General features: G+C 36.4%; 2 protein-coding genes across 2 annotated transcripts; both read right to left on the bottom strand.

The window, feature by feature from the left end:
• Window positions 1–5,278: 5,278 nt before the first annotated feature.
• On the bottom strand, window positions 5,279–8,356 carry LOC145903835 (ras-related protein Rab-23-like). The gene is made up of 6 exons (XM_082991997.1): window positions 8,202–8,356; window positions 7,790–7,875; window positions 7,106–7,265; window positions 6,961–7,043; window positions 6,670–6,759; window positions 5,279–6,364 (listed from the first exon to the last, which is right to left on the bottom strand). Exons 1-6 carry the CDS (start codon window positions 8,354–8,356, stop codon window positions 6,213–6,215), a joined length of 726 nt encoding a protein of 241 aa, XP_082848123.1. The 3' UTR covers window positions 5,279–6,212.
• A 51-nt stretch (window positions 8,357–8,407) lies between these two features.
• Window positions 8,408–10,309, bottom strand: LOC145903834 (BRCA1-associated RING domain protein 1-like). Its single transcript, XM_082991996.1, has one exon. The coding sequence runs from the start codon at window positions 10,231–10,233 to the stop codon at window positions 8,602–8,604; it is 1,632 nt and encodes a 543-aa protein (XP_082848122.1). The 5' UTR covers window positions 10,234–10,309; the 3' UTR covers window positions 8,408–8,601.
• Window positions 10,310–10,324: the final 15 nt, after the last annotated feature.

The following is a 10,324-nucleotide window of genomic DNA, read 5'->3' as shown; positions in this document are numbered from 1 at the left end:
AGGTTTGCAGGCTTGGCAGCCCAGGCATTGCAGCCTAGCTGGATCAGCCACTTTTTCTTGACAAGTCGGTGCAAGATTTGAAAAATCAAGCTCCCGGTGAGGTTTGATCTCACGAAGGTTGCCTGGCAATTTGTGCGCTTGCGCACCAGTGTACCTTGGCCACAATATACCCCGTGAAACCACTGAGCTCCTGTAGCTCAGTTGGTAGAGCGTTGGGCCTGGTTAGCCCAGGGTCGAGAGTTCAAACCTCACCGGGAGCTTGATTTTTTAAATTTTGCACCGACTTGTCAGGAAAAAGTGGCTGATCCAGCAAGGCTGCAATGCCTGCAAACCTAATGATCGCGATCCGATAGCTGTGATCGCCAAGCAAGGACCTGCGCAGTGTCGCGATCCTGCCAATTATGCCCTTGCATGAAATGTTACTGCGTTAATGTGTGCGATGTTGGTAAACGCAACATATGTGTATTTTCAGGCCACTTGCTACGATTTACCTTGGTGGAGGGGGGTACACTGGTCGCAGTTGATATATCGAAAGGTTTAGGAATTGCATCACCCCGAACTCAACATCAAACCTGTCAAGAAAGTCCCGGTGAGACAACATGCTGACTGCAGATCGTGTCAGAACAAAACCGAGATCTGTGCAGGTCAATGAGATCAAAAGTTATGATCTGTTAGACCGAAAACCATGATCTGTTTATTTGTGGAAAGAGTCGCAAATATATAGGGAGATATCAAAGATGATGCAGACACAAAGAGATAATTGCTGCGGTTATGCGACATATAGGAGACTTAGAAGAAGTAACGCAGGTAGAAAGACGTAACGCTAGCAAGATAACTAGCGATAGCGTCAGAAAGACTGGGTGTAAATGTTTAAGATAAGAAAGCAGTTTTAAAAGTTTAAACAAAATATTAAAATGCTTCGAAGTATGACAAGCCGAATATTCGACACTAGGCTGCCCATTTTGGGTCACGAAAAGTGTGCAAATAACCACAAGCCATTGTTTAGTTTTCGTATATTTTTAATGTACACAAAGTGTTTACTTACTTATATTTAGAAACAATGTTGTGGGTCGCGCCGAAAAGTATATTTGCGGACTCCTGTGGTATACAACCATAAATAATGTTTTTGGTATTCCATGACAACAAAACAGTGTTTTTGTTAATGCAGGAAAATACCACAGGTGTGCTAAGTTCGCTAGGTCCAACTTCGTAATACTAGTTCGGTTTAGGTTATTATAGTAATATACTTCCAGCGCAAGTCTTGTCAAAAGAGCGCACATCTGGATGTTTTGACATTGTTGTTTATTTAAAAAGAATATGCGACTTTATTAAAAAAGTTAAAAAAACTTAAGCACAATTGCTGTGAAACAAAAGCTGTTAAGAATACAGTGCATCAGTTAACGTTAACAAGGCCAGGTCAACTGACAGTATCACGTGCGCTCCGTCAATTAAGAGCACCCATCGCATGGCCATCGGCAAAGGGCCTCTAAAGCTAACTGAAGGTTTAACAACATAGGGTAAACGGTCTGTCACACGGTTTACGTGTTTTACTAGTGCATTTCCTGTTGGTGGTATATTTTACTGACAGAATTTACATGTGCTGGTACGATCGTATATATACATCATCAATTTGTCAATGACGCTTACAATATCATCGGAAACACAATTTGGCGTTGAAGGCAATTTTAAAAGTGCGTCAGTTTTCCGAGAACAAGCCATCTATGCATTCCAAGCAAAACTTCTCATGACCAGAGAACCTCGACACGTCACTGCATGCCAATGAATAAAAGAGAGAGAGCATTTGATTGTAAAGTCTTCACACGCCGTCTGCATTGATGGTGCTTGGTCATGATATGCGAAAGCATCCCATCATATTCCTTTTCAAATTTGTATTTCATTCTACAACTTTCGGACATGAAAGCACCCATCATCGAAACGCAACAGGATTGCATATCAGTCCGACAGCTCCTCTATGTTCTTTTATACGTTGTGCTGTTCGTATGGTCGTGATCAATGGCAGTTAAAGAGAAAGCACGTTTTGTTTTTCGTAACAGTAAAACAACCTTTATGAAACTTTCTCCAGACAACACAGGATGCTTCTTTTCAAGCTCAGTCATATTCTTCAAATAAACGGGAATCGAGCATAATTTGTGTGACCCACCGCAAAAATCACACGGCGTGATTTCCGTCAGTGCGCCCAAATACATACCAAAATTCGATGATCTTAGTGAAAGTACGAATGTTAATACGGATATTTAAAAATTGCGGATAGTTGCAAGGTCGCTTTATCACGCCATTGGGTAAACATTTTCCATTTCCATCACTGGGGATGTATAACGAAATAATTTAATGTTATGTCACAGTGACCTAATGTGCTCTTCGAGTGCAAGAAACACGCTTTGTTTCAAGGAAGGAACGGATAATCCAGCTGGTGCAATTTCAGCGTGGACCAATGCTTGAATCCAATCACTACCTGACAACCAATCACCGATGGTTTTGAGAGAAACAATACCAATGTGAAGACCACCTAAAAACACGAAATGATCCTCTGTTTTCCATCCAATTATATTATTTTTTGTGAAATTCGGTTCTTTCGAGAGATTACAAGCGCGTCCTTATAGCACAGTGGTTCTTAACCAGGGTTCGATCGAACCCGTGGGGTTTGATGGCTACGTTTCAGGGGTTCGACAAAAGTCCAATGATTTACAAATATCTGCGAATGTATTAGTCATATTTTTCTTTCAAATTAATTGCAGAAACCAAAAAATTTGAAAGTCGTTCGCAGTCACGGCCAACGTAAATAATCAGCACATTTATGAGATCATTATCCTTCAGAAAAGGGCGCTTCAAAACATATTTGTAGTGCAATAAAAAGATATTCCAGTGGCACCGCTAAATATGCTTTATATAGAGTGACCATATCTGACTAAGTACGGTGATGGCCCGGGCGTCATAACTATGGAATATTATGCGAATTCAAATTTAGGACTTTATATAGTCATTTCAACCCGACGCATATTCTGTTTGCGGTAGAAAGGAAAAACATAACATCCTGCATGCGAAAATGACTTTGCTTGGACACAGTAACCCAAATTCATTAAAACTTTGTTAGATTGATTTTTGCTCCTATTCCGTTTTGTTTGCTTTTTGCTTGTCTTACTCTTCATGTTATCGGAGTTCGCCGAATGTTTGCAGCAATAATGAGAGCTGCTGGTGTGTTGTGAGTTTCACTCTGGTCTTCTATGTTCTAGTAGCATATCGATAAGGGCACGAATAATAACTCAAGGTTGGAACAGACTTCCCCTGGTATTTATACGGAAAAGGATCATCAAGAAATGATCATCATTTGCAAAAAGATATTTTGTTATAACCCGTGCAAGGTGTAATGCTTTATCCAAACCATTATGTTTACATGCCTTTGTCAAGGGCGAAGTAATTAAAGTATGTTTTTGAAACGCTAACCTAATTTATTCTTGACCATGTCCGGGAAATGAAATAATGGCCGATGTTTCAAACGCGTTGTATATAAACCTAAAGTTCAAACTGAATGCCAAATTGCTTAAAAAGGCTAAAAAAACAAAAGTGGCTCCATGTCTAAAATGTTTTCAAAAGCTTTTCTGCATAATCGTGCCAAATGCCATGCTTATCACAAAATGTACAATTGTTGTGATTTCGGGAGTTCTGCCGTTGCACTACTTCGCTATCGCACGAGACTGTGCGTTTGACCAATGCGCCCATTTCCAGCTTCCAAAAACTTTTGACTTAGATGACTTAATTTAATGTTTGGCACAGTTGCTGATGGTCGCTAAAGCCCATATTTCATGCAAGGATGAGGTACGAAAAATGTTTTGCTATAGTTATTTGGCACAACTTTTAATTTCAAAACTTACCAATAGCGCATGTGGTCTTGCTATAATCATCCATTTATTACTCATCTTGGTATAAATCGAAGTTGACTTAGCCTGCTACTGCTGATCAGTAACATGCAGATACATCAAATTTAAATGCAATCTCATGCGAACGAAACAAACATGCTTGTTCCCGGCACATTCGCTTGCTTGCGTTTAAATACAAAATATTATTTGTTGAAAAGTACAGGCCGTTTCATTTAATAATGTTGTTACAGCTTTTTTAAAGTTGAATTTGTGTTTCTCACGAAAAACCCCGCAAAACGCATTTTTGTTGGCAGGTTTTGCACTAAACACAACGGGAAAAAACGACCTTACAACCCTGTGCCAGAGGTATCACAAACTTGGGGTTTAAAAATTAGTCTCACATTGGAAAAACTTACGGCATAATAAATTGAAAGCACAATTTTTAACGTTACAAATAAAATGGATAATGATGAGAAACAAAAATACGCAATGCTTAATTTCTGAGTTTTTTGTGATTATAACTTAACGACCAGATTCAATTAATTTATTGGACAATGTGTTTATGAGGAGGCGGAAAGTAGTATAGGGGGTTCATGCGAACCTCTTCTTAGCATTGGCCAATCAGTTGTTAAAATTACCAACGCTTGCTCACTACATAATTTGGCTTGCAGTCACGTGCATTCAGGATTTCCATGCCGCTCGTCGATGACGTAACACATTCCTATTGCACGTTCAATTAGAGCACTGGGCGATATCAGATTAGCCGTGAAATATCATCGGCATAAGTTTTTGCAAGATTTTATGACCGAATTGTGTTCGATTCGCGTGCTGCTCTATATATCGTTCAAGGGCGCAAGGAGGTATGGTTACTATTTGTCCAATTAAAAAAGGTTCTTGTTTTTTTAGAAGGCCAAATTTGATTTTATTCGATAGCAGGAGTGTGTAAGGTTGTTGGTTCAAAAGGATTTTATCGGCATACGTTTGTGCATGGTTTTATGGCCGAAATGTGTTGAAAACATGGGAAAATAAGGTGGGTATGGTTTTGTTTTGCAAATTTGACAATGTTCTTGTTTTTTTAGAAGGCCAAATTTGGTGTTATTTGATGAAGGCAAAAGAATATTTGATTTAAAGGATTTCAACGGCAAACGTCGTTGCTTAGAGTTATGCCATAATACGCATATGATATTCATAACCGATTATGAATATGTTTTTTTTTATAATTTTGATATCGTTAGAAAGGTTAGCCTATGAACTTTTACGTGTAAATCATGCTTCTGCCTCGAAGGGCGGCCGAGTAACCCGCGTTCAAAGTTTTGTTAACTGGCGATTTTTTTTGTCCCTTTTGTCCGTGAAATCGCTGTGAGAAGAAACTGACTCGTGTTCCACTTCAGTAAATTTTTTTGTGTTTAGTACTTTTAATCACGATTAATGCTTGCAACAAAACAAAATTTACATGTGGTTATAAGAAAGCGAAAATTTCAATGTCCGTAACGAGTAATGCAACTGCTTTCGAGAACGGATAAATGAGAAGCCAGATCGACGTGGCAGGTAGCTTATATGAAGCCAAATGCCGAAAAATTACACATATGTAGATCGAGATCTTATTCTCACACAGTGCTTATACTGGGAAACACATACGAGTTTTTTGAGCCTGCAATGGAGTCACTATTATAACATGAAGGAGCCAAAGTTTAACATTCACGCTGGCCTCCAGCCCTGAAACAATATCCGAATACACTTTACATTTGGTCTGATCATAAATTTGTGATATTATTAAGTGATACAATTTAGTGCAGGAAATGGGTGCAAGTATTCAACATACAGAAATAAAAACATATCATGTAGCCACTTCGAGAGTAGGCAGCATTGGAACATATAATTGCATACAGAAACCACATACTTTCATTTATACTACAAATAGTCAGGTAATCAATATGGGACTGAGGTCTAAAATACCTTAGCAAGCAGATTCCAAGCTCAACTTCCAAATAACTGAATTCTGCTTTTTTGTGCATACATGATAAAAAAAAACATGCTAAACAGACTCCCTCGGACACAAGTAATTCACTGTGTTGGCACAACCAAAACTTATATCACAGTTTTACAATTTACCCACCATATCCACAATAAGAAAAAGTACAGAAAAATAGAAGTGCAATAACAAGCAACACAATCTTATAAATTATGTGACCTATGGCTGTTTTAAAAGGGGTAAAAACAGAAACCACTAAAGTATATATGAAGTCGCATTAGTTAACATGTAATTGGTGCACTACTGCCACATTCCAAGAAACATTGAGGGTCTGCCTTTTAAAAAGTTGTCATAAATGTCAAAGATCAGAAAAATTTACATCTACTAAATGGATTTTTGTTTTTAGAAGCAACCCTTGACTTGCTTGGCTGCAAATTAATAGTTTCTCCCCCAGTTTCAAGGTTTCCATTTTTGTTGTTTGATTTTGATGAGTTGGCACTTGTGGTATTAAAGAGACCTAAAAAGATTCAAAAGCTTTAACTAGCTATTTTTAAAATTGTTAAAGTTTGTTAGTCGCTGAAAGGTTCATATAAAATCTCGTGGCCCGCAAATCCCGAACAGTATGCCCCAAACAGCAACTTGTACTACCTTATAGTATGGGTTTAATTACCAAATTAATGGTCTTCAAATAATTGCAGTAACTTAACAAAAATAGAGTGGCAAAAAGTTTTTGCTTGGCAAGTTGCAAAAATTATGCTTGCATAATGCACTGGGCCACATCAGGTACGTTACCATGACCCTAAAAGCACAATAAACAAATACCGATTTGTCTAATTGGTGTTGTATTTTCCGTCTCCATTTCTGCTTCCTGTTTGGATTTCTGCATATGCTTTTCAGCCAAGTACAGAAACACTAAAAAGTATATATAGTTTACATTCACTGCTTTACAAATGTTATATGGACTTCATGCTTTTAATATTATAATAATCTTTAAAATTCACACACAAGAGTATATATCACAAATTATTAAATATACAATAAATATTTATAAATAATAAATATTTTTTAGTTAATAAAGCACACTTAGTTTTAAGTTTTGTATGGCAGATTTACCTTCATTTACATTGAGATCTTCCTTTACTGATGTGCGATAAAAACGTAGCTTTAATTTTTTTGCTAGGTTTTCAGCTTCCTCTCTAAAATTTAACAAATAAATGTTTTATAATTGTGGCAAAATGTCACACATGCATAAACATACTGTTCAATAACTGCTTCTTCCAAAAGATCTATTTTGTTTTGAACAAGAACTAAAGGTATATTTGGTCCAACTTCTTCCTCCACCTTACTCCTCCACTTTTCGATTGCATCAAAAGAATCTCTGTCAGTGGTTGAGAAAGCAAGAACACATGCTTGGGCACCTATTTAAAAACCATAAAGTTGGGATATTAGCCGAAAAAGGACAAATTTAATTTTATTATTTTTGAACATCAAGTCAGGCTACCCAAATAACTAACATAATAATATATTTATTTATGAGAAAGAAATGGTCATAACAGTTTTCAAATAATTGCTAGATAAACCACATCCGAAAGTAATAGTGCATTGGGCTTTCGATTGATTTAGATCAAATAAACTCGGTAAATCATTTTTAGTAAGCGTTAAAAATCTATTCAAAGTTTGTAAAGTACTTAAACAACATTTGGCTATCTCATAATAACAACTTTTGCCAAACTGTACGACAACATCATACATATTGCATTCAACGCCATCAGCTAATTGGAAAAGCTCATAAATAAGTCAGCAATGGTTCAAAATGTTTTTTTTCAATAATTAGCATGTTTCTTAAGTGAAAATCACTCTACTATAAACACATGCATATTGGGGGCATGAAAAATGTTAGGTTTTTTTAATGTTTATCAATATTTGTAGAACAAACTTGTACCTCTGTAGTAAGCCTTTGTTATTGAATCAAATTCTTCCTGGCCTGCAGTGTCCCATAACATGAGTCTAATATCACTGTCATGAAGCCTGTAAGTGTCTCAAACATTACATTGTTGGCCATATTTAAACCTATATGCAATTAAGTAATTCACTTTAACCTATATGCAACTTTAGAGTATTTTTTTTTCATAAAATCTTTGTTCTTCCAGATCCAACAAAAAAACAATTACTGCATCAAAATACGTCATAAATGTTGAACTAAAGTTTGTTTGTTTTCTTTGGTTGACAACATATTTGTCAATGTGTACAAAAGTGGCAACAGATTGTGAAACAGTAGTAATAAACTTATACTTGTATAAACCACACCAAATTTTTAAACAAAATAAATGAAACTAATTTATACATACACATACCGCATCTCTTTTTCCAGGAAGTCAACACCAATGGTTTTCTTATATTCTCGAGTAAATATACCTTTACAATATCTTTGTATCATACTGGACTTTCCAACAGCACCATTTCCAACAACTACAACTTTGATAGCTATCTCAAGATCCTCCTCCAGCATTGTACCAATTATAGTTGCCACAAAGCAAGATAGTATTAGTTTTTTCAAAACCTGTTGAAAACAAAAAACAATGGTATCTGTCTTATGTAACACAAAGCTTTGACATGGTTGTTGCCAGAGGCTCAGATACAGTAGGTTTTGGGAAAAGATAGTTTGCACACTGTTACAAAAAATGAAAGCTTTTGATTCTGTTGTTACAAAACTAGCAAGAATAACTACAAAACTGCACAATCACAACACATTTCTCACAATAAATCAACAGGAATATTAACAAAGGAAAACTGTGACAGACAATTTAAGATCCATGAAACTGGTACAGTAGACACTTTTCCTTGTTGTATAAATTTTGGAAGAGATTTTTGCGATGAGTCATAAACAATGTAGTAAGTATAAGAGTGATTTTGTGTGTCTGGAGAAATATGATATGGTACTTTTCTACACACTTGAATACAGTCGCTATCTGGTTTCGGTGATCTACTTAAAACTTGCCCATCAGCAGCTTTTATGAGCTCAATAATTTCTTTTTTGTTTGGTAATGAAAAGACACCATGTAAATAAAAATGGCAACCATCAAACAGGCGAGGAAGTTGCCTAAGTCTGCTTGTTGTTGACCGAAGTGGGCCACCAACATTTGGATCTTCCAAACAACCTTTAACTTGAAAAGAAACTTCATCTACCAAGTTTTTCTGGGTAATACATGCATTTATCCATTTTTCATTCAGAATCCAAGCTCCACAGGCAATAGCTTGCAAGTACTTTAATGACCTTATTGCTTTTCCAGCATGATTAACCTTTGTCAAAAAGTGTGTTGATCCAAAGGCAGTACCTTTAAGAACTTTGCACTTTAAACATTCAGTGCATAATGTGACAATTGTACTTTCAATGGAACTTGAAAATGCTATAGTTTTTTCAGAGAGTTTGTCCATCTTATAAGCAGAAAAATCTTGTTTCTTATCAAAGTTTTTCATTGAAGACTTAAGCAATATTTTCATGGGTTCACTTTTGGCAAATGACTCAGCCGTTTTGCCTTCTGCATTTCTGAGAGTAGTGTTCGCTCCCCTTTTGAGGAGTAATTCAACAGTTTCATAATTATCATTAGCAACAGCATCCATTAGCGGTGAGTCATTTCCATGGCCAGGCATATCAACAAAAGCTCCAAAGTCCAACAACTTTTCTACAATACTATTATATCCCCTTATACAAGCTTCATGGAGCGGGGACCAACCTGCATTATCTTTTACATTAACATCAGCACCATCTTCAAGCAATGAAACTAATGTTTGGTATTGTCCACTAATTGCAGCTAAATGCAAGTCACTTTCCCCCTTTTTGTTTTTTTGGCAAGATTTTGTCAGCTTAGGATAGGGCAAGCTCTGAGTTTTTGGAGTGCCAACTTGCTTTGTGCCTTTTTTGGTTTTACTGTATGGTGTTTTTAACAATATTTGGGATTCAGTTTGACAGTACTTGGGATCAAAACTTCCGTATTCTGGAACATCAGCTATTATCTTCATCTGATCATTAATTTGCAAGCAAGTGTTTGATATATTCTGCATCTTTTTGCTGACAACTTTGTCTTGAATCCACAAAGGTATTCTGCACACAGGACATACTGATGCTTGTTCAACACAGGCTAAACAAAATATGTGATCACAGTTACGCAGAGCAACTGGTTGCTTCATGTAACTGTTACATGACTGACAAAGCAACGAATCTTTTAAACTATTTACAGCCTTTGCTGTATTGGGAAACATTTCTGTTTCATTTATTTTTGTGCATGCTTCTTTGGACATTTTGTATTGAAAACCAATTCCTGTCTTCAAAAAACAGCAAAAACACTTAGTGACATTTTTTCCTAATAAATATATATATATATACATCGTACACTAGACCCAATATTTATTTGACTGTATTTGGTACACTTTATAATTTAACTGTACAAAGCTATCCTACATTAGTTACTTCCCAGTG

Source organism: Ascidia mentula, chromosome 5 (genome assembly GCF_947561715.1).
Source record: "Ascidia mentula chromosome 5, kaAscMent1.1, whole genome shotgun sequence".
Taxonomy (NCBI): Eukaryota; Metazoa; Chordata; class Ascidiacea; order Phlebobranchia; family Ascidiidae; genus Ascidia; species Ascidia mentula.
Note: the sequence above shows the minus strand (reverse complement) of the source record. Positions and strands in the feature narration are given on the sequence as shown.